The sequence below is a fragment of the Cydia fagiglandana genome, chromosome 18 (genome assembly GCF_963556715.1).
Source record: "Cydia fagiglandana chromosome 18, ilCydFagi1.1, whole genome shotgun sequence".
NCBI classification, from domain to species: domain Eukaryota; kingdom Metazoa; phylum Arthropoda; class Insecta; order Lepidoptera; family Tortricidae; genus Cydia; species Cydia fagiglandana.
In genome coordinates this window covers 4,648,323-4,672,373 of record NC_085949.1, presented here as the reverse complement: position 1 = coordinate 4,672,373, position 24,051 = coordinate 4,648,323, and the positions used below count along the sequence as shown (strand labels likewise).

Genomic DNA, 24,051 nt, shown 5'->3' with positions numbered 1-24,051 from the left:
CCCACTTCCTCTTAAGCCCTTATGTCACAAACAGTAAACCCTCAAGGCACGTGAGTCATGAACCAACGGAAGCTCACGACTATCCCACTCATACCAAAAAGTCTTAACCGCCTATAATAACTTAGTAAGAACTTACCTTTTAAGCATAAGAGCGTATCCGAGACGACCAGCGTTACTTGACCACTGGCAAAAAACCGGGATCTCTCTTCATAACGGATCAGTATATACTAGCTACATCGTATGGTATGACGTCATGGGGTTACTGATCGCCAGATGACTTAGTGAAGAAGGATGAAACTTTCATGCTTTTCTTATTGTGATAAGTTCTTTTTTTATTGTTTTGACGATTTCTTTGGTCGGATATTATCGTATGACACGTGTTTTATGATATGCTGCTAATGATAACCGGGAAAGTTATTAAGGAAGGATAATTATAAGGATATTTCAATGATTATCGTTGCTGTTTACGCAAAAACTACTCAGGATATTTTTAAGAGAAATGTGGATGATTTAGTTCTAAATTTAGGGCTCGCGGTCGAGTCCGTGTTTCGTTTACACGTTTCGAATACCCGTTTCCGAATAACACGTACACGGTTTTCTGGCCCGTTCCGCACGTGTAATTAAGAAACGTGTAATTGAGATCCGTCTCCACGGATAAACGGGTATTCGAAGAAACGGATCTTATTTACCCGTGGCTCCGGACACGTCCTTGACGAGTAGCGAAGGAACGAGCCGGCGCGACGTACTTAAGAGCTACAAATAAATAGACAAAAGATTCATGACGAGTTTCCGTTATATCTAACCTTATTCCGTGGTCCATAGAGTCGAAATTCAACAAACGGTTTAAATACTCGTAACCCTTTTCTGCGCAGGTAGTTTTTGCTTGCAATGTTGCAATACGAGTAGAAAATTAGAAATACAGTATACCTATGCTACTTATCAAAATAGTATTTTGTATACTTCAAATACTAATACTTTATGGTTTATTATTAATAAATCATTTGCTTCGATATATTTGCTTCTTTAATTTTAGCCGCTGCATTTGTTACAATTTCATGTATGTGTAGACAGGTTCTTCTTAGTACACCGACATAAAGCTTAGAATTGGCTATGGCAGGTCTGATAACGATTTGGGATGCTACTTGTCTTCGGCGATATCAGACAAAAGGGTATTGGAAAACAACACGTTGAATGGAACACCACCGGCTGGCATTTATTACCTGAGCACTAGTGTGAAAGTGACCCAAGTGAACATGAATGATTACCAATTTTGAGATCTATTTTAATGTATTTAACAATATAATTGCAAGGTAACCAAGGTAGCATGGGTTTTTAAAGTTCTCGCGTGAAATCCTGCGTTTCAAATGCCGCTTTTGTGTACTTTTTTTTGCATCGTTGGTGGATTTGCTGTTCTCGCGCAACAGTTAGGTAATTGATAAAAATAACAAATGACCTCAAAGTAGTAGTAGGTAGTATTTATCTGCACACCTATTCTTCGCGAAACTATATAACTTACACCATTATAGGTATATAAAATGTGTTTCTTTGGTTGAAATGTAATATGTAATGAAATTAGCTTAAAAGTAATAATAGTAAAAAAATGAAGGTTCTAAACTAGGGACGGGTAGGTTTAAAATTAAAAATAGTAGACTATATAGAATAAGGACACCTACTTCCATTCATATATTGTATAGTTGGCTAAATATGATATATTAACACATGTGTTAAAACTGATATAAATAATTTTAAAAAATTCTTACGCTAAACGACTTCATCTGAAGTTAACATTCAATACTAGACCTTGCATACCCAGACCTAGAGCATTGATTGGCTCAAACTGTTTCGGATCCGTTCGGACCGGTGTTAAGTACCCGTGTAAACGGAGATACGTATCTGAGAAACGTTTCTTGGGAACGTTTCTTGGATACGTATCCGGATCCCGGCGGTTCCGTGTAAACCGTGTTCTTAGCACCGCCGGTCTTAAGAACACGGGTATTCGTTTCGGCGTGTAACACGGATACCGGGAGCCCTAGTTCTAATAGAAGTGCGACTAACAAGTCTTTCAGGTTCGCAGAATAAAACTGGTTATAAATATGGTTTAAATATAAGTTTTTAGATTAGGATAAATGATAATGTGCTTACTATTGCCCTGACTCAGCAGGATATGATTTCATTTACATGTGTAAATTGATATACTATGTAACAACGTGTAACTGCTTTGAAGGGTAATAAAACTAATAAAATACAATGTGACCTGGATCATCGAAAGTAAACATGGTCCGATTCATACAAAAATTTAAATGAATAGGTAAATAACTATTTTGGGACACACAATTTAATCCAGGAACAATTAGGTTTGTATAAAAAAAACACTCCGGACGAAATTGTTCCCGGCGTCGAAATCCCGGGACTACTGTTTGCCGATGATGCTATCGGAGCTTGAGTTTGATGTGGCTTTAAATTCTTGTAAAGGTATACGAGCCCCGATGCAAAGGATTTCGTCTAGTTCCGCGCAACAATTTTATTTATTTTAATAAATTTTACACATGAACATATAATGACCCACTTGACCCAGTAATGGGAACCATAATAGCAATGTTTAATGTAGTTTATTTTGATCGTATTATAAAATTGCATGAGACTTTTATTGCTGAAAAAACGGACTTTTCAAAAACGTTGTCCAAATCATATTGTCCTCTCTTACAGCACTGCTGCGTGCATGGGCTCGAAACAAAATTGTCAGTACATTGGCAGAGCCCTATTGCTTTCCCTGGTAATAGCTCTTTTCACATATGTTGTAGTCCTACCCGTCAAAAAAAATATAAAAAATCATTTTTTTTTTCTTTCAGTACAAACGGTATTTCTTGTATTTGGATTTAGTTATTGCAGAGTATTACCATATAAAATTAAATTACATTAGTATAAGCATTAAATATTAGTAATTTTTAAACAAAAACATTATTTTTGAACAAATGCGAGAACCTCAAAAATGGGGTCACCTGACGAAAACATATGCATCGGGGCTCGTAAATGAAAACACGACAAATATGTAATATTTCTATTAAAACAGAGTATCCTGAACCATTCCAGTTAAATATTTATCCTAACGTTTTCTTTTCATCTTTCCAGAGTTCAAGAAAGACTGGTCCGACCACGCCCTCTGGTGGCCAACCCGCAACAAATGGCTCTCCAAACCCCGCCAGACCCTCGACCAGTGCGGTGTCCACGCCGACGCATGTCTACACTTCACACCTATGCACAAACCGTTGAGGATCCAACTGCCAGACTTGAGATACATCGACTGCAAGATAGACTTCTCTATTGACACGTTCAGCGCGGTGGTACAACTTTGCAAGAGTCTTGGTGAGTACCAATGAGAACGCCTCTTAATCTTCATATACTTACTGAGAATCCAACTGCCAGGCTTCTGCGGTGCTTTCACTTTGCAAGTCTTGGTGAATGAAAGATCTCCAAAATGTAGGATACTGTAGCATCTGTTGCTACGTCAACCCTTTAGGCCTTTATCATAACACTCATAACTCATTTGGAATTACTATAAACTTATCAATAGCAATAACGAGTGCTGATTAACACTCAAGTCCTCCATCGTCTAGCTCCATCTCATATACCTTAAGCATCTTAATAAGTTAACACCCTATTGAAGCTTGATTGCTCTTTTTGACCTTATCCCGGCATTTATTCTGGTCTTGCAACTACATGTAACTCGGTGTTGAGGATTGTGCGGATTTCGTCAGCTCATGTTGTTGCCACATATGACGCAAAATAATTATCAACAAATCTTTCCAGGTATCCGGCACCCAGAAGAATTGTCCCTCTGCTATCCACTGGAGCAGTCCCACCTCAAACAGAACTACCAGAACCTGAAAGAGGCGAAGCGGCTTCGGCCGTCAGCACCTCCGGATACTAACACGTTCATCGCCGCCACCAGAGGATCGTCCAACAGCTTGGATAGGTCTAACGGGTGTCCGGCGACGCCTCCACCGCCGAGGTCGCAGTCAGCTACACCGGTAGCATCGGTAAGAACATATTTTTTATACATATGTGAAATCACGCCTATTTCTCAGTAGACAGAGTTCACGGATATCCACTTGGTATGATGTATTTCCCTGCATTTTTGATGGGAATCGGACTTTTCCGTCAGATTTTTCCCTGTCACTATTAAGAACTTGCTCTCTTTTATTTTAATCAGAGTAAAAACTTCACACCTATGAGTCCAGACAGTAGACCCATACAAAGTTCTATGTATGTTCACTTGAATTTCTAAGATATCTCGATTCAATTTTACTCCATTTCACTCTTGGATTGGCCTGTTCCGTATATTTATTCCCACTGTATCATCGAAGATACATTACGCAAGAAAATTTGCACTCAAATCAACATTTGGAAATTTTCTGCTGTCGACATTTTGCACAACGTTTTTTTTTCAACTTTCAGAATGGCACCCTCAGGCGCTATGGCACCCACATCTACAGCACACAGAGCGACGGTTCCAGCGACGGGGGCTACTGCGGGACGCCGCCGCGCGCCGCCTCGCTCGACGCCATTGACGCCCTGGCTGACTTGTCACTCGCTGACTCGCCTTTAGAGCCAGACAGTCAGTCAAGAGAGTCGCTGCTGACGCCTAAGACACTTGTTGAACGGGCTAGGATGAATGTTGGGTAAGAAGAAGTAACATTTCTAACTAGCCTAACCAGCTTGCTTGACGCCATCGATGCCCTGTCTGACTTGTCACTCGCTGACTCGCCTTTAGAGCCAGACAGTCAGTCCAGAGAGTCGCTGCTGACGCCTAAGACACTGGTTGAACGGGCTAGGATGAATGTTGGGTAAGAAGAAGTAACATTTATAACTAGCTTAACCAGCTTGCTTGACGCTATCGACGCCCTGGCTGACTTGTCACTCGCTGACTCGCCTTTAGAGCCAGACAGTCAGTCCAGAGAGTCGCTGCTGACGCCTAAGACACTCGTTGAACGGGCTAGGATGAATGTTGGGTAAGAAGAAGTAACATTTCTAACTAGCCTAACCAGCTTGCTTGACGCCATCGATGCCCTGTCTGACTTGTCACTCGCTGACTCGCCTTTAGAGCCAGACAGTCAGTCAAGAGAGTCGCTGCTGACGCCTAAGACACTGGTTGAACGGGCTAGGATGAATGTTGGGTAAGAAGAAGTAACATTTATAACTAGCTTAACCAGCTTGCTTGACGCCATCGACGCCCTGGCTGACTTATCACTCGCTGACTCGCTTTTAGAGCCTGACAGTCAGTCAAGAGAGTCGCTTCTGACGCCCAAGACACTTATTGAACGGGCTAGGATGAATGTTGGGTAAGGAGAAGTACCTAACATTTCTAATTAGCTGAACCAGCTTGCTCGACGCCATTGAAGCCCTGGCTGACTTGTCACTCGCTCACTCGCCTTTAGAGCCAGACAGTCAGTCGAGAGAGTCGCTTCTGACGCCCAAGACACTCGTTGAACGGGCTAGGATGAACGTTGGGTAAGGACACAAGTATCATTAACTACCTTGCCTTGCCTTGCTCGACGCTATCGACGCCCTGGCTGACTTGTCACTCGCTGACTCGCCTTTAGAGCCAGACAGTCAGTCTAGGGATCGCTTCTGACGCAGACACTTGTTGAACGGGCTAGGATGAACGTTGGGTAAGAACTTTTCTTCTATAGTTTAACTAGCGCGTCACGCTCGACGCTATAGATGTCGTCGCTGATTCCCCTTAAGAGCAAGAGAGTCACTTCTGAAGCCTAAGACACTTGTGGAACGGTCTAGGATGAATGTTGGGTAAGGAGAAGTAACATTTCTAAATAGCTTAAGCGACTCGCTCGACGCTCTAGATGTCCTCGCTAATCTGCTGCCACTCGCTGACTCGCCTATATGCTATTTATTTAAATGTTATTCAAACACGTCATAGTTATGTTTTTCGTTGCTTTAAGGATAGTGCGTCTGTCTTTTTTGCGGTTTTCCTTAGGGCAAACCAAAGTCTAATTATATTCGTTATAATAAGTACGAAATAAATGTAATAACTAATATAAAAATTTTACCTTCCAATAAAATTATTATTATGTTTCCTATCCACATCGGATATCTTCATTGAGAGAGTAACGCGATCGTTGACCAATGATGCCGCTAGCGTCTATGTAGTCGCTCCGCCCCACGCCGTGACGTAGTTCCGCTTCCACTTCCTGCGAACCGTTGCTCGCTTCCCGCCACTCGCCACCGCCATGTCATTGTTGAGGAGAAGTACCGTCGGCATAAAAGTAGCCTAGTAGCCTGCCAGGAAGGCATTACTCAGATATCCGATGTGGATAGGAAACATAATAATAATTTTATTGGAAGGTAAAATTTTTATATTATGTGTTCCGTACTCCACATCGGATATCTTCATTGAGACCTGTTTATTATCTCCTGGTGGCGAGTTAGCGGGCGCGCAAGCGATAGGGCTACACCTACTGTCATAGAACTCAGAGAACGAATAAATATGTATACACCATATTGCAACCCATGAAATCACAGTGACTCGTTATAATGTGAATTACAGGAAATTGAGAATTGAAATTGTAATCTCAGGTTCGAAACTGGTTTAAGAGAATTCTCATTCGAAATCGCATCCGATCCGCAGAATCTCGGCGAGTCATGTTCCCAATTAACATAAGCGAAAATATCGCTAAGTGAATAGCTTTCCAGCCAATTTAGTTATTAAGTACATCGTGGATCAAAAGCAATCGTAGGCGAGGCCGGCTTGGATGAGACTGTGGCTGAAAGAAATAAGCGAAGTGTCCCCTAACATTTTGTGTAATTCTCGCAAGGTGACGTACCCAGACTACCTACTTATACTGGGTCTATACTTTATTCCGGAGCTTCTAAGAGTCCAGTCGGTAAGACACGTTATCTGGTTTAGAGCCGAATTTCGGACACAAAATAATAGCGTTAAAGTTATCTATGTAATTGCCCGGGCTACAGTGTAGTAGAGTAAGGTCATTGACCCTGCTGCCTGATGCTAACAGCAAAAGTGCGGCAGCTATTCTATCGTACTTCTTCTAACGTACCTAACGTTGTAGGGCTATTTAAATTAGGGCAAGTAGATGTCTCGCGTCCCAAGCTGGTGCTTTGGGAGGCGCTGGTCTCGCTATTAATGGCGTTGGAAGAAGGCATAGTGTCCGATAGTGGTTCATACACAGCACTTGTGAGAGGCTTATGAACGAGTATCGTTCTGAAAGCTAACATGGATAATAGAAATAGACGTCTGAGATAGCTCGCTACTTCACTGGATAGAGGTACCTGGCAGTTGATCTTATTTTTGATGCACCATAAAGACCGTTTCTACATTGTGGCCGTACATGCAGCCTGGACAAGGGGACGATCTAGGGGCTCCCGTTACTGTTTTCTATACAAACACAGTACCGGAATCGGGAATATCCGGTTCTTCCATATTAGTGAGACAGTGACAGTTGCGTTTCGTTCGCTACGTAGCGTTAGACCTTGGCATGTTATATGCATGCGCCAGTCACGCCAGTAGCGGACGTCACTCCTGATCCCGCCAGCTCGGTGTTGGAGCGTCCTATCTGACAGGAGCTACGCCTCATTCTTAAGGTCGTTGGCTCGTAAGGGAGGGCGGTCTGACGTTGTGTTCACTAGGACCGCCAGTAAATTGCAAGCTTACCACAGCTGCTTTAAGACTCCTTATCACGCCGTCGCAGTACACAGACTAGGCTGGGAGGTGGAGACATCCATGCCAAGTCTCACAGGCAGCTGTCAAAGGTCGTGGTAGCAGTTCAATGAGTCTGTTAAGAAATACCGTGGCACAGTGCGAGGGCTCTCGAAAGCGGAGGCCGGCCAACAAGGCGCCTGTCAGGTGAAGACAGTCTCGGCGGCTGCTGGGCGCAGCTGCCACTCGGGCGCGCAGTGACTTCTTGATAAACCGTTGCCCTCGGGGGTTGTACCGACCTGGCAAGTAGCAAGCAACCAGCGCGACCTGTAGACGATCTGCTGGCATCAGCAGTTTTAGCGACAGCCGTAGTAACGGAAGGGATGTAGTGTCGCCGTCGTTTTATGTATACTGTACCGGTGCGGTTGTATGTTTACACTTCTGTCGTCAGCGCTGCAGATGCGGCCCGTTAACGGTTACTCTTCGCTGAAAGGGCCTTACCTCGTACATTGTCTACCAATATTGGAGATTGTAACGGACTGCTTGCATAAGATGAGGAAGAAAGTGGTGCGAGGCTTTCGGCAGCTTCGTGTTGCTGGGGACTGCGAAGGCTTCACCTTCCTCCATGAACTAAAGTTTGCGAATTTGAGACTGAACAGAAGGCATTGAGTCTCATTTCTGCGAGAAACTCTGCAGCAAGGCAGGCCTGTATGTCGCGAAAAAGAAAACTTTCAATCGGTGTGTTGTGCCGCGTGTCCCACGTGATGTCTAGGAGCGTGATGGTCTAATTCGCTTTATCCGAAGAGACACCCTATATCGAGTTAGTATAGGGCATCGAGTTAGTAGCATGCTTTTAAGGAAATCGAACTGATGAAATCAAGTCTAAAATCGATTTTGGCGCTTTGCGTAACAAAACTGTTTCGATAAAGTCGAATACAGACAGATGGAAACTGCTGGAGTCCTCCTGGCCCCTTTCTCTTAGCACCGGAAACTCAAGCTTGTTCAGGCGCAGCGGGTTTATTTGTCCCATTTTGTTTATTATGGCTTTTCGCACGAGTTCGTCTTTGTAAGACGGAACTTAAGCTGGAGAGCGCGAGCAAGCAGAGATAATTATGTGAAGTCTGCAGACCTTTTCGATGCCTTTCACCTCGGTTTCGAGCGGTCGCACAGGGCCTTGTCGCTAGCTGTCCTCTGGTTGGACCACTCCATGGCCTCGAGAAGTCGTAGGAGCTTCGAAGCGACACAGCGAAGTCGATCAGCACCTTTATGAAGCCCGGGAACACGACGTATTTTCCTCTGAGTATCGACATATCTTACCGCTTTCAACTCCGGGCAGTCGAGCCGCGCTAGGACGGGGCTCTTTACGACCTTGTCTGCCGTCGCCGGAGGATTCTTTAACCGAAACCAAGAGCTTAGCGGTCTGTTCGTGCTGTACCATACCATACCTATACCTGCACCATAGCTATAGGCGCCTGCGTACCTCAATGGAACCATGTGGACAGGACAAAACTGATACTGTGGCGCCCAGCGAGCAAGGGACGACATCGTCGTAGTTGCAGCATCGGTGGGCAGCATCGGCGTGATTGTGGCAACCGCCGCCGCTCGGGAGGCGCCGGTGCGTGAAGCTAGGGGCGCCATCGTGCCTGAGGCCGGGCGGTTCATGGCGGCCGCCACTGGTTCGGGAAGCGCTGGTGCGTGAGGCGAGGACCCATAGTGGCGGCCCGCTCTAGAGGCGTTGTCGCGTGAGGCGGGCGGCTCCATCGTGGCGGCCGCCGCCACCGGCTCGGGAGGCGCCGGTGCGTGCGGCGAGAGGCGCCATCGTGGCGGCCAGCTCGGGAGGCACCGGTGCATGAGGCGGTCGCCGTCTGGCTGGCTGGTCTGGGAGGCACTGCTGTGAGGCGAGAGGCGCCATCGTGGCGGCCAGCTCGAGAGGCGCCAGTGCGCAGGTGGTGGTGCCATCGTGGCGGGCGGCATCATCGTGGCGGGCAGCGCCATTGTGGCAGCCGCCGCCACCGCGTCGATGCGTAATGCGAGAGGCGCCATCGTGGCGGCCAGCCTGGGGGGGCAGGCGGTGTCATCGAGCGGGCGGCGCCATCATGGCGGCCACCGTCGCCAGGCTCAGGTGCGAGAGGCGCCGTCGTGGCGGCCAGCTCGACAGGCGCCGGTGCGCGTGACGGACGTTACCGGCACGGGAGGCGCCGATGGCTAGGCTCGTAGTTGCACGCATCATCACGGCGACGCTGTTGCCCTCGGCGGTGCCATCGTGGTGGCCACACCGGCGCGTAGGTCACCAGCGACGTCATGACGGCCGGCAACCAACGCGGCGATCGTCGCTGTACTCGTAGCATTTCCACTGCTTACACGTAACTTACCTTCCTTCCGCTCGAGCAGTCGGGACGCAGAAGCGGTCCGCCTTCACCTTGGCGCGATCCACCCGCGATGCGCCCGCAGCTGCAGGAGCGGCCGTGTGACGTCTCGCAGAGCCACGCGGATCTCTCGGAGTCCCGCTGGACTGGAAGCGTCCGCACCGCAACTGCAGCAATAGGAGCGGGCGTAGCAACAGGAGCGGGCGTGTGACGTCTGTCGGAGTCCCGCGGACTGGAGGCGTCCGCACCGCGACTGCAGCAACAGGAGCGGGCGTGTGACGCCTCTCGGAGTCCCGCGGACTGGAGGCGTCCGCACCGCGACAGGCGTCCGCACCGCGACTGCAGCAACAGGAGCGGGCGTGTGACGTCTCTCGGAGTCCCGCGGACTGGAGGCGTCCGCACCGCGACTGCAGCAACAGGAGCGGGCTCTCTCCCGCGGACTGGAGGCGTCCGCACCGCGACTGCAGCAACAGGAGCGGGCGAGTGACGTCTCTCGGAGTCCCGCGGACTGGAGGCGTCCGCACCGCGACTACAGCAACAGGAGCGGGCGTGTGACGTCTCTCCGAGTCCTGCGGACTGGAGGCGTCCACCGTGGCCCGCAGCGTCGCGGTGTCTCGGAGTCACCTTGGACGACAGCAGAAGACGCGGCGCGCGCGGGCGGGGGCGGGCGCCGGGCCCGCGCCCCCGCGCCGGGGGACGGGCGCCCCGGTCGCGCCGCAACTAACAACACGAGGTACTCCCAGGCTACTGCCTGAGAACCCTCCGCGAGTGACGAAGTAACTTCTGAACGCCAATAAAATTAGAATATCTTAAACTGGCTCACCGGATGGTTCGAGACAATCCAAACCTCCTTATCAGCGAAGCGCGGCACCCGGCAGCGGCGCGCGCAGGCCGTCCGCCGCCGCGCCGCCCGGGCGCCGCCGCCGCCGCCGCAGGCACGATGACCGCGCGTTCCCTCTCCGATGCGGAGCGACTTGTTACCACTTGTTAACAAAAACCACTGACGCACTTCCTACTTCGATCTCGAAAATGCGAGTTAACGGTAACGATTTTAGCAGCATGGAATGTGAAAATTAATTTAGCAAGAAAAAAGTGGGTAGAATCGAAAAGCACCGTTCGATGACTTCGATCGCGAGACCGCCAAAAGACTAATAGTGGCGATCTCTGCCATATCTCACTATTTAATCGACCGAGCTTTGGATCGGAAATGTTAAAGCACCATGCTGCAAAAATATACGCAAAAAATATTTGCGGACCATCGGTCAAGACGGTCGACGAAACAATGACATGGCGGTGGCGAGTGGCGGGAAGCGAGCAACGGTTCGCAGGAAGTGGAAGCGGAACTACGTCACGGCGTGGGGCGGAGCGACTACATAGACGCTAGCGGCATCATTGGTCAACGATCGCGTTACTCTCTCAATGAAGATATCCGATGTGGAGTACGGAACACATAATATAGTGTTTATTATTATTTATGTACAAACAAATATTAATTATAAATTTTCAATTCCAGCTGGCTAGACTCCTCTCTCTCCATCATGGAGCAATGCATACGAGAGTGGGACACCCTCCAGCTCCGCTTTAAGTTCTACTCGTTCTTCGACCTGACCGCGCGTGCGCAGGACGCACCGCGCCTCAACCAGCTGTACCAGCAGGCGCGCTGGCAGATCCTGAACCAGGAGGTGCACTGCACCGAGGAGGAGATGCTGCTATTCGCCGCGTTACAGGTAAAAAATATCTTAAAATAGGTAAAATCTATTTAGGAATCTATAGTTTTTAGGGTTCCGTACCCAAAGTGTAAAAACGGGACCCTATTACTAAGACTCCACTGTCCGTCTATCCGTCTCTCAACAGGCTGTATCTCATGAACCGTGATAGCTAGACAGTTGAAATTTTCACACATGATGTATTTCTGTTGCCGCTATAACAACAAATACTAAAAAATACGGAACCCTCGGTGGGCGAGTCCGACTCGCATTTGTCCGGTTTTTTATATATAATTTTAATTGTTTCGATGAGTATTAGTTGCCTGTTGAAAGAAAAGTACAGTCAACGACAAAAGCTTGTGTCAAAAATAAAAACTTATCGTTACCCTTGTCCCCCAGCTTCAAATCGAGCTGCAGACGCTCGCGGGCGGCAGCGTGGACGCCGCCGACGGACACACCTCCAACGCCGCACCCGACGACATCGACGCGGCGCTCAGCGAGCTGGAGACTCAGCTGGAAGGCGGCCCGCCCGCCAGACCCGACATCATGCAGGTCCCGGAGTTGGCTGGACATCTCAAATACATGAGGTGAGTAACTTAAGGCACTCACATATGGACACAAATGACACACGTCCAAAGGAGCGGCAGATGACGTTCAACGAGTCACAACAGTCAGTCAGTCGAGTTACACAGTTAGAAGGCGGCCCGCCAGTGTGATCAGATATCATACAAGTCCCCGAGTTAACTGGACATCTCAAGTACATGAGGTCAGAGGGCTTAGGGAACTTACATATGGGCACCGAGTGGCTTAAGATTTTCGCCGCCGTGTCAAACACAAAAGCTGTCACTCGGAAGCCACGTCACCGAAGTGTCTAAACTGAAATTGAACTTTATGCATATGCACGTAGGTCTATGTTGCTCTGTGGTCTGTGACGGATTAATCCGTCTTTGTAAGTGGAACTACGGTGCGGATATACGACATTGGTGTCGAAAAGGTCAAATCTATAAATGGAAACTTGACCGCTCCGCGCCAATAAATACGGGACTTCTATGCCGCCGTCTATCATTAATTCTAAAAGTGCTTTCTCATCTTTTCATATTTTTCTTTCAGAATATCTACTGTTTCTATTATCTCTTATCTCTTATTATTACTTCCCTTTTCTGAATATTCATTTAAATATATTATGTGTAAACTATTGTATTACTATGTATTTTTAATAGCCATATCTTCATATGCACACATTTAATATCATAATTTCTTCTTTCATCTGGTGTCATCGTGCGACCAAAGCAAGTGTCACAACGAATTCTGTGTTGTTGCGTAAGCCATTTTCAATTTACCACCCCGTATGTTGTTTTACTAAAACCACAGAATAAATAATAGTACTATGTACAGAAGACTCACTCTCTAACAAAACGCGTCCGTCACGATCAGCACAGATATGGCCGCTAGGTGGCGACAGCGCCACGCGCGGCTTATGGCAAACCCCAAAATTGGGGTCGAACGGATGTACTTTTAGCTACCTGTAGCAAAGCGACGAAATCGCGAAGTGAGCCACGCCTGCTAAAACCGTTACATGTTCAAAACTGAAATACGATGTTGTGTTTAAAAAAAGTACGTCGTTTTGGTTGACATAATTGTCACAATAATTGTGTGTAATCGCAGAACTTAGTCGTTCTTTTTTAATGTTCATGTTTATATTTATTTTATCTGGTGCAAGTTTTAACGCGGATTTGTACATAAAACGGCTTATAGGATATGTAACTTAGCAGTACTAAAATATATATAGTTAGACCGTAAAAAGTCTGCGATTTTGATAGCCCACGCAGTGCAAGTGTCATTTTAAACGTCAAACTTCTATGAAATTATGACGTATACATAACACTTACATTGCGTGGGCAGCGTGGGCTATCAAATACGCTGCAGACTTTGTTTGGTGCGACTATACGCAAAAGTCACTCGATAGATTGTATCTTGGGTGCAAATTTAACAAATGACAGATTTCAAAATAACCATTCTATTTTTATATTTTTTATTTTATAATATTCCATACCTCCCTACTAATGACATAGGTAATGTGTATTGTCATTAATTTATTAATTTATATATTTTATGTAACATTCCTTTGTAATGTAGTTTGTTGTTATTACTGTGGTACTTGTTTTTAATATTAATCTACTTAATTTGTAAATATTTATATTTGTTATAGTTTGTTACATACTTTTACTATGTTATAGAATACTGTAGATGTATTTACTTTTATTTTACTATATTTATTTCTTATCATATCATATCTTCTGCCTCTTTATCTTAGGACTTTTTTATACGTTTAAATTAAAATTAACGAGATTTAAATTCAATAATGATAGTACAGTTAGCAGCAGAAGTTGCTAAGCGGGCGAGTTGTTCAAAAGGATCTTGACGCGACTTTATTGTTAAGAGTATAGGAGCGTGTCAAAATAATTTTGAACACCTCGCCCGTTTAGCAACTTCTGCTGCTGACTGTACATAGGTATATTGTGTAGAATAATTAAATGAAAACAGAAAGCCATTTTATACTTCTGTTCTTAATTTCATATTGTATGAGAATATCGCCTTTATTTTGCTGGATATTGTTATCCCTATTACTTAATACGAAACAGGAGCTGAGTTTTAAATATTTTAGGTAAATATACCCGTTTCGCCAACGGAAGCGGCTCCTAAAACTAGTGCGATAAGGACAAGGCGAAAAATCCTGCGTAAAAATCTCAAAAATCGAGGTTTCGTACTCGACTGTTTCCTCCCCCAAAACCTAACCAATTGCAACCAAATTTGGAAATTTAAATGATTATGAAATATCTGTGTCGGACCGTTTTGCTTTTTTGGCTAATTGATATCAGTTTTGAATACTACGCCTCTCATTGCGGCATAGTCAATGAGGCCATTTTGGCCATTTTGGAAGGGCTCTAGCGCCTTAAAAACCAAAAATATCAAAAAAAGCAAAACGGTCCGACACAGATATTGACAATATTAATCTGTGTTGAAAAAATCATTGCTCTAGCATTAAAACCCACGGAGGAAACGGTCGAGTATCTTTGTATGGAGAAATGACCATTCCTGTCGGCTCTTAACATGAAACATAACAAATACCTTGTAACTTACAGACCAAAACGCTTCACCCTGAAGGCGTACAAGCGCGGCTGGGTGTCGTGCCGCGACGGCGTGCTGCGCATCCACGCGTCGCGCGACGCGGCCGCGCGCGGCGACGCGCCCGGCTACTGCGCCGAGCTGCGCGGCGCCGAGGTCAGTGCCAGCCCGGTGTTGGACCCCGACTCGTTACACACCGACCGCTTAATGCCGGCTACACACCTAACTATAAATCGTAGCGATTAAACTGTGCAGTCCGATTTGCGCAGTTTTATTTACCGTGTGTATGACAAATCGTTGTCGATTATCGTAATGATTTTTGATACACACGGTAGATAAAACTGCGCAAATCGGACTGCACAGTTTAATCGCTACGATTTATGTGTAGCCGGGGTCAGTCCTCGCCTGCGCGACACCGACACACACACAGGCAGGCGTGGGCGCCACTAAAGGGACGACACTACAGTGTTGCCACATTTTAATTTCCACTCTTTTTTGCCAATGAGCCGTACTATTATTTACATTCTTCTGCTTTCATGAATAATAGTTACTGATTTTTAAAAAGCGTTTTTTCAATTAAAAGACTCGTCATGATTGCGTAGTCTTTTACTAGTGCTAAAAAAGGAACTATAGCGTCAGACGTGGCTCACTCCGCGATTTCGTCGCGTCACTACAAGTACATGCGGCCCACACCAATTTTGGTGTCTAGCAGTAGTAGTTGCCGCGCACCGCTACAGATCGGACGCCTGCTCGCGCTTGACCCACTTTGCATTTTGTTAGAGAACCTTCTGTACCTAGAATACTATTATTTATTATGTGGTAGCGTCACAGTAACGACGCTATGATGGTGCCGGCAGTCAATGCCACTGTGCGAGCGGAACAGAAATATAATTATCTCTATCGATAGGAACAGGCGGGTAAATGTACGAAATTCTTCCTTAGCGTCCTTACTTTAATATTAGTTACTGTTTGGTGGTTTTTGAACGCACCGCGACTTGTCAGCGGAGTTAGCTACTATAGTCGCACCAATAAAAGTCTGCAGCGGATTTGATAGCCCACGCAGTGGAAGTGTTATTTATAAGTACGTCATAATTTCATAGAAGTTTGACGTTTAAAATGACACTTGCACTGCGTGGGCTATCAAAATCGCTACAGACTTTTTACGGTCTAACTCTAGGAAATTAATGAGTCGCTTAAATTCAAACTCGGGTTATAAGTTAAATTCATCTGTCACTGTCAGATTATGCGATATTGGTATTAGGAAAAGGTAATAAGATCAATTATTTGCTGAGATGGTCGAATGGATTTACCCGAGTTTCAAGTTAAGCGGCACAATTTTGTCAAGATTGCATGTGGGACGGCAATATATTTGTGATAAGATTAAAGGCTGATTTAGACGGCGCGCGAAGTCGTATGCGATTTTAGCTACATTGCGAACTGTTGGTTAAGTCCAATTCAACCGACCGATCAAAAACCGCAATGTAATGAAACTCGCATGCGAGTACTCGCATCGTCTAAATGAGCCCTTACTGACTGTAAATATTTTAATACAATGTGGTATATATCATTTGCAGGTGACTCCAGACGCGCACCCGGCGTCCAATCGCTACAGCATCAAACTAGAGGTGCCTTCGGAAGACGCCATGAACGAGATCTGGCTCCGGTGTGAGAACGTAAGTAGTCGTCATTGTATACAAATACAATCTATGGTAACATAAATAAAAGTTAAGCAACTCAGTTTAGTTAGTAACAGTAGTATTTAGTATGTGTCTGACCATGGGGCTTTAATTCCAGGGCTTGATTTTACCCGCTAAACTGAGCTACTTTTACTATGGGACCAACCCTAAAATCGGGGAAAAATTTTTGGCTTTTCCATAGAAAACGTCCACTTCTGATCAGCCAAAATGTATGAAAAAGTAAAAAATTTTTTCGGGATTTCGGGGTTGGTGCCATAATAAAAGTAACTCAGTTTAGTGAGTAGAATCAAGCCCTGGATTTAAAGCCCCATGGTCAGTAACACCCTGTATAAAAAAAACTTAATTCTAGTTTAAAAATTATATTATAATACTTACTATTGTTAGAAAAATACTATGAATCTGGTCGAGATTTCTGGTTATTTATATTTAAGTGTGTTCAGATGTGACCAGGTTTAGTAAGTATATATGTAGTTCAATTATAAATTAAGAAACAAAAGGAAAACTTTTAAATGGATAAAACAAATGTCGCCAACGATATTTCCAATATGATATAGTTAGGATTCGTTTAAGGGCATATTAGGTATTGCCACTTTTATTTCTACGGGACAGGTTTGTCCAAGTCGGCCAACTCTTCATCTACAGTTATTTGTACAACAAGAGATCAAAGTTTGATATTTCTTCGAGTGCTTATTTTGAGTCCCGTGCAAGCGAAACATTTTATAATATCTAATCTAATTTAGAATCTTGAGCGTAGTAAGGGATTCAAAAGCGCACGAGATGTAAATAACTTTGATCTCGTGTAGTACACAAAATTTTTTGACCCTAAGCATTGAGAACATACCTAGAGGGACAGAGATAATAGAACCCAAGTATATCGAACTTGTATTAGACCCCGCATGTTGAAATGACTTTTGACTATAAAGGTCACTTGAATGTCATTTTGTCTCACTCAGTGAGCAAAATGCGTTTTTGCTCACTGAGTGAGACAAAATGACTCGGTAAGCAAAATCGCATTTTGCTCACTGTTTTTAAAAAGCAAAGTACCCTTGTTCGAGCTGCTGAGGTGAAAAAAATGTTTCTTCTACTTTTTCCTAATCAGAATACGATAACGAATATGTGTTAAACGGATCCTAACTATTTTTGTTAACCTCGTGTGTGACACGGACGGGGCGAGTAGGTTTTAAGTTAATTTTTGTATGTACATTTTCCAGGAGGAGCAATACGCGGAGTGGGTGGCGGCGTGCCGGCTGGGCGCGCGCGGCCGCTCGCTGGCCGACGCGGGCTTCGCCGCCGAGGCCGCCAACGTGCGCGCCTTGCTGCGCCTGCAGACACCGCAACCAGCCGCCGTCGCACACCACAACGTTCCACACTTGGAACAGCTGCAGCCGGAGAACTATGTCGCTCCGAGGGTCTTGAAGAGACTCAAGGGGAAGGTATGTACACTTTAGTAAGCTTCACCAGGGAAGCTGCTAATGATCGCGCTTTATTGCGTGTCCAAAAATCACAACCGTCGGCTGTGACCCCTCAGAACGTTCCACATTTGGAGAAATGTACAGTAATCAGAGTGCGTAACCAACGTGCAATCGTTAACGCCCCGTAGCGAACGAAACGTCACTGTCTATAGTTCCCACAGTATAGCCTACGTAACTGTCACATTTTTGACGTAAAATGCTTAAACATGACAGAAATCTATAGTTCGTTTTTTTTAGCATTAATTAGAAAGAACTTGCAAGAAGGTAAGCGATCTTGACATGTCTTTTAATTGAAAAACGCTTTTTAAAAATCAATAACTATTACTTATGAAAACAGAAGAATATAAATGACCGTATTAGATTCATAATTGTTACATATTTGCCGTAACTTATTTTTAAAATGTGTTTGTCAATTAAAAGACACATCAAGATCGTTTACCTAATTTCTAATGCTAAAAAAAACGAAGTATAGTAAGCAAATTTTTCAGTTCCATTTTATTTAATTTCTACTATTTTATGTCGCACTATACCTTACGACTTGTGCATGTTTAAACTTAGTATAGGTAAACAAATTCGTACGCCTAGTGGCAAAACATAGCGTTCGCAATTATGCTTTAACTATAAGACCAATACAATGTACCTATGTTATAACGAATAAATGCATTCTGATTCATTCTGATACTATTGTGGAAGAGTGATAGAGAGAGATTGCTACGATACGCTACGGAACGTTAACGATTAGCACCTTCGCTACGCGCCCTGATATACTACCTTTTATATACGAGACCCATACATCTTCATCATTCTATTGAACTAATTCCGAGCATGATTGTATCATGTAAAGAAGAATATTTAATATTATTGTAATTCTCAACAAAAAAAAAACAATTTGTTGGACCAATGACATTCTTCGTAACAACACAATCTCTTTCCAGTTCACCCAACGCGTCCTGGAAAGTCACGCGAACGTGAAAGACCTGCCGCTACTCGAAGCCAAGCTCCAGTACATCAAGACCTGGCAGAACCTGCCCGACTACGGCCAGACCCTGTTCGTGGTCCGCTTCATGGGCCACAGGAAAGACGAGGTCATCAGCATCGCCAACAATCGCATCATGAGGCTCGACCCTAGCACCGGAGACCATTTGAAGACCTGGCGGTATAGCACTATGAAGGTAAGACGACTTCTACTTCTGTATTACATCAAGATCTACTTAAGGTCAGACCCTGTTCGTGGTCCGCTTCATGGGTCACAGGAAGGATGAGGTCATCAGCATCGCCAACAATCGCATCATGAGGCTCGACCCTAGCACCGGAAACCATTTGAAGACCTGGCGGTATAGCACTATGAAGGTAAGACGACTTTTACACCAAGACCTGACCTGGCCTGACGTGGCCTGACCTGGCAGAACTTGCTTAAGGTCAGACCCTGTTCGTGGTCCGTTTCATGGGCCACAGGAAGGATGAAGTCATCAGCATCGCCAACAATCGCATCATGAGGCTCGACCCTAGCACCGGAGACCATTTGAAGACCTGGCGGTATAGCACTATGAAGGTAAGACGACTTTTACACCAAGACTAACACCAAGACCTGACCTGGCCTGACGTGGCCTGATCTGGCAGAACTTGCTTAAGGTCAGACCCTGTTCGTGGTCCGCTTCATGGGCCACAGGGAGGACGAGGTCATATAAGAGCCAACAGGAGTTTTCATTTCTCCATACAAACTTACTCGACTGTTTCCTCCGTGGGGTGGTTTGATGCTAGAGCATTGATTTTTTCAACACAGATTAATATTGTCAATATCTGTGTCGGACCGTTTTGCTTTTTTTGATATTTTTGTTTTTTAAGGCGCTAGAGCCCTTCAGAAATGGCCAAAATGGCCTCATTGACTATGCCGCAATGAGAGGCGTAGTATTCAAAACTGATATCAATTAGCCAAAAAAGCAAAACGGTCCGACACAGATAATTTCATAATCATTTAGATTTCCATATTTGGTTACGATTGGTTAAGTCTTGGAGGAGGAAACAGTCGAGTACGAAACCTCGATGTTTGAGATTTTAACGCAGGATTTTTCGCCTTGTCCTTAACGCACTAGTTTTAGGATCCGTTAGCGAGACGTGTATATTTCCCTAAAATATTTAAAACTCAGCTCCTGTTTGGTCTTAATAAAATTTCTCTATTTCCAGGCATGGAACGTAAATTGGGAGATAAAACACATGATGGTGCAATTCGAGGAAGGCAACATCATATTCTCAGTGCAGTCGGCCGACTGCAAGGTGGTGCACGAATTCATCGGCGGGTACATATTCCTCTCCATGCGCTCCAAGGACGCCAACCAGACCCTCGACGAGGAACTATTCCATAAGCTCACTGGGGGTTGGACGTAAACTGATTTCTCAAAAGTATAAAACTACAGTCAGATTTTAATTGAGCAATGAATTGATTATATAAGATGAAATCGTTTACCGAGTTTGACAGCTAAAATAGAATGGGACCGCAGAATAAATAATCGTACTACCGTACAGAAATTATACTTCCTACAAAACCGAAGTTTGATAGCGATTCTGGGACGAATCAAGTCCCTTTCTTATGGCATATCTTCGTTGCTGCAACGTCAAGTTTTGCCAACCCTAATAATTGCTCGTTGCAACGCTGAGCCGAACGGAGCCGAGAGCGCCCGAAAAGTCCAGTGCTAGCCCATTCACGGGGCCCATATTTTGTGATAACTTAATTGTTACAACTTTTGGCGCCATCTAAATTAGCTGTCAAATTCAAAGCACGAATTTGTTTTACTACACATCTAATATAATCAATTTATCTTTAATATTGAGTAATTTTTTATTTAATAGCGGTCCGAAGCGTTATTCATTTTCACGGTTTTATTTACAGTTTCACCTCGAGTCATATGTTTATACTGACGCGTGTTGGTGAAAAGTATTATGTTAAATGATGTAGTTTTAAGAATATTGATTGGTGCTCTTTCTCGGCAAAGATGGCAACATTATGTTGCAGTGTCCCCAAATGATGATAATAATATAAAAATTACGTAGATCGCACCAATATTTATAACCACAAACTTCACTTTTTTTAGCCTTGACATACACGATCGATAGTTATATTTCTTTTTATTTATGTTACTTTTTATTACAAATGTGTATAAGAATGTATTTTTGTAGTAAATGAACTAATTGAATCATATATTTAGATCTTGTTTTTAGTGCTTCCAATAAAAAATATAGCTTTTTTGTAAATGCCAAATAATATTGAAGCATATATTCATTACAGTATGTAATTAAATTCTAGTTTTAAGTTGAAATGCGATGGATACGAGCTTTTAATAGATGTAATTTATAATTTATGCAAATGTTCAAATGATATATTGTCCTGGATGTATACTTTAATAATTATAATCTATTAAATATTCAACAATGTCTTTCACAAGGTGCCATTTAACGAATCATAAAATGTAATAATTGTCTGAATACTGGCCTTACTCTATAATAAATAAGTTGATCAGTGCCTCAATAATATATAATGTGTAATATTCCAGATTTTAATATCCTTTTCTCTATGTCAAATATTTGTGACAACGTCAATAGTATAAAAAGCCTATTGTGGTTAAATATTAAAAAGTTAACCTATTTGAACGCCAAGAACACCTAAAGGTGTCGTAATTAGTCAAGCCCACATGCCCCATGAATACATAAGCCCGCCCCCCCCCCCCCACATCTAGCGTCTTTCGAGCGTCGGCGTCTACAACTCTATGGCCGCTGCTCGACGCAACGTCGACGCAACTGCGCAGCGACGTCATTTTCCATAGCGCTGACCAGACGCCGACGCTCGAAAGACGCTAGATGTGGGGGGGGGGGGGCTTAAGTGTTATGGCGTATGCTGTCAAAGTAACCCTCACACTTTCAAGTAAGATTTACATTAGCTCGCTTGCGCCCGTGATGTTTTGTTTATGTCGTTAGCGTTCTAAGGGTTAAAAGCAGTGCCTACATTTATAAACTCGTTTATTAAAACCGATTTTGAAATGTATTTTAACATTAACCAGGTCTGGTACTAATGTGGCCTTAACTTTCTGAAATTTTTCACTTATTGTATGTTTTTACTTCATGTAAATACTAGAGCTCCCGATACACGTGTTACACGCTGACACGGGTACCCGTGTTCTTAAGCCCGCCGGGCTTAAGAACCCGAACTACACGAACCCGCCCGGATTCGGAAACGTTTACACGGGTACCCGTGTACACGGGTACACGGGTACACGGATACACGGATACACGAAATAACGGATCTTATTTACCCGCCGGTTCGACCCTTCACACTCGTGTAGCGGAGATTCGTGCTATGAAGACATACGATTGAATATGTGGGAGGTTAGGAAGATTCATTACCTACTTTGCAGTTTTACTGGATTGATTGGTGATGTCAATAATAGGTAGGTAAGTGCACTTTGTTTTAATAATCATAAGATTAAAATTAACATATCTTAGTAACCGTTGACCTCATTGATATGTATTTAATTTTCTTCATTGATGTAGTTTTTTAATAATTAAAGTAAACTTAAATGATTATCTAATAAAAAAAGTAGATAGTTATGCTTACTGAAACTACAACGAACGGAATATGTTATATTTTCCTTTAGCAAAATCGAATTTTGCTCGCTGTTTTTAGGGTTCCATACCCAAAGGATAAAACGGGACTCTATTATTAAGACTCTGCTGTCCGTCCGTCCGTCCGTCCGTCCGTCTGTCACCAGGCTGTATCTCACGAACCGTGATAGCTAGACAGTTGAAATTTTCCCAGATGATGTATTTCTGTTGCCGCTATAACAAATACTAAACACAGAGTAAAATAGAGATTTAAGTGGGGCTCCCATACAACAAACGTGAGTTTTGACCGAAGTTAAGCAACGTCGGGCGAAGTCAGTACTTGGATGGGTGACCGTTTTTTTTGCCTTTTTTTTGCATTATGGTACGGAACCCTTCGTGCGCGAGTCCGACTCGCACTTGCCCGGTTTTATTAAGTAGCATAGTACCCTTGTTCGAGCTGCTGAGGTGAAAATCAATTAAATTGGTACAACACATATCAATCACATTGAACATCCGATGAAATAAAACTGCTAAACAATCGGAGCTCCTGAACCTGAACCTTTGTTTTATTTAAAACTTTATACATTACTTCAATCTCCGCTACACGCCAAGGACAGGTTAGGCCCGCGTGTATTTAAGGTCCTTTTCGCCGTGTACACGGGTACACGGGTACCCGGATACACGGATCTTAATTACACGTGTACCCGACTACACGTGCAGAACGGGTCAGAAAACCGTGTACGTGTAGTTCGGAAACGGGTACCGAACACGTGTACACGAAACCCGGACACGACCGCGAGCCCTAGTAAATACCGATAGCAAGATAACTTGCATTGTTTTGGTATGTTAGTTTTTAAATTAATGTTGTGTTGTGGCTAGTTCTACTAAAGTCGACCCGTTTTTACACGCTAACCCATGGTATAATAATATACTCCGCCCGGTACTCTCTTCCAGTCTTTTCTAGGTCACCTGACTGACACAAGCGTCATCATGCGACAGCGCTATATGATAATATGCGATAGCGCTATATATAGCGGCCATGTTTTTGTGACGTAGGCTTGTGTCACTCTGGGAAGAGAAGACCATGTTTTATTAGACTATGCGCTAACCCAATTTACTGTAAAATATTTTTGGTGTAGGTACTTTAGTGGAACTAGCCTTCATTTTTATCGTTGACTAATGAATTGTTCTTTTTGCAAAATGTTCATGTCAGTGTCAATTTGAGATAGAAGTCTCCAACCCGCATCAGATCTGCGAGAAAGGCAATATAGGAAAAATGCACTTTGAATGATCTTTTTGAGCATATAATGCTTTTAATTTTGTATGTTTATGTAGTGTACCAATGGTGACAAATAACGATAGTTATTTTAGAATATTATGTACAAAAATTGTATGTACACTTTACTAGATAATACCGTTTAT

General features: G+C 44.1%; 1 protein-coding gene across 1 annotated transcript in view; it reads left to right on the top strand.

Moving 5' to 3' along the window:
* Window positions 1-21,753, top strand: part of LOC134673267 (unc-112-related protein-like) — an 84,084-nt gene extending 62,331 nt beyond the window's left edge. Inside the window, exons 2-11 of the mRNA XM_063531232.1 lie at window positions 3,132-3,363; window positions 3,808-4,037; window positions 4,456-4,679; window positions 11,549-11,762; window positions 12,141-12,328; window positions 14,885-15,023; window positions 16,442-16,540; window positions 17,776-17,997; window positions 18,972-19,208; window positions 20,221-21,753. Coding sequence (XP_063387302.1) covers window positions 3,132-3,363; window positions 3,808-4,037; window positions 4,456-4,679; window positions 11,549-11,762; window positions 12,141-12,328; window positions 14,885-15,023; window positions 16,442-16,540; window positions 17,776-17,997; window positions 18,972-19,208; window positions 20,221-20,421 — 1,986 coding nt within the window. The 3' untranslated portion in view covers window positions 20,422-21,753. The remainder of the gene's footprint in view (window positions 1-3,131; window positions 3,364-3,807; window positions 4,038-4,455; window positions 4,680-11,548; window positions 11,763-12,140; window positions 12,329-14,884; window positions 15,024-16,441; window positions 16,541-17,775; window positions 17,998-18,971; window positions 19,209-20,220) is intronic.
* Window positions 21,754-24,051: the final 2,298 nt, after the last annotated feature.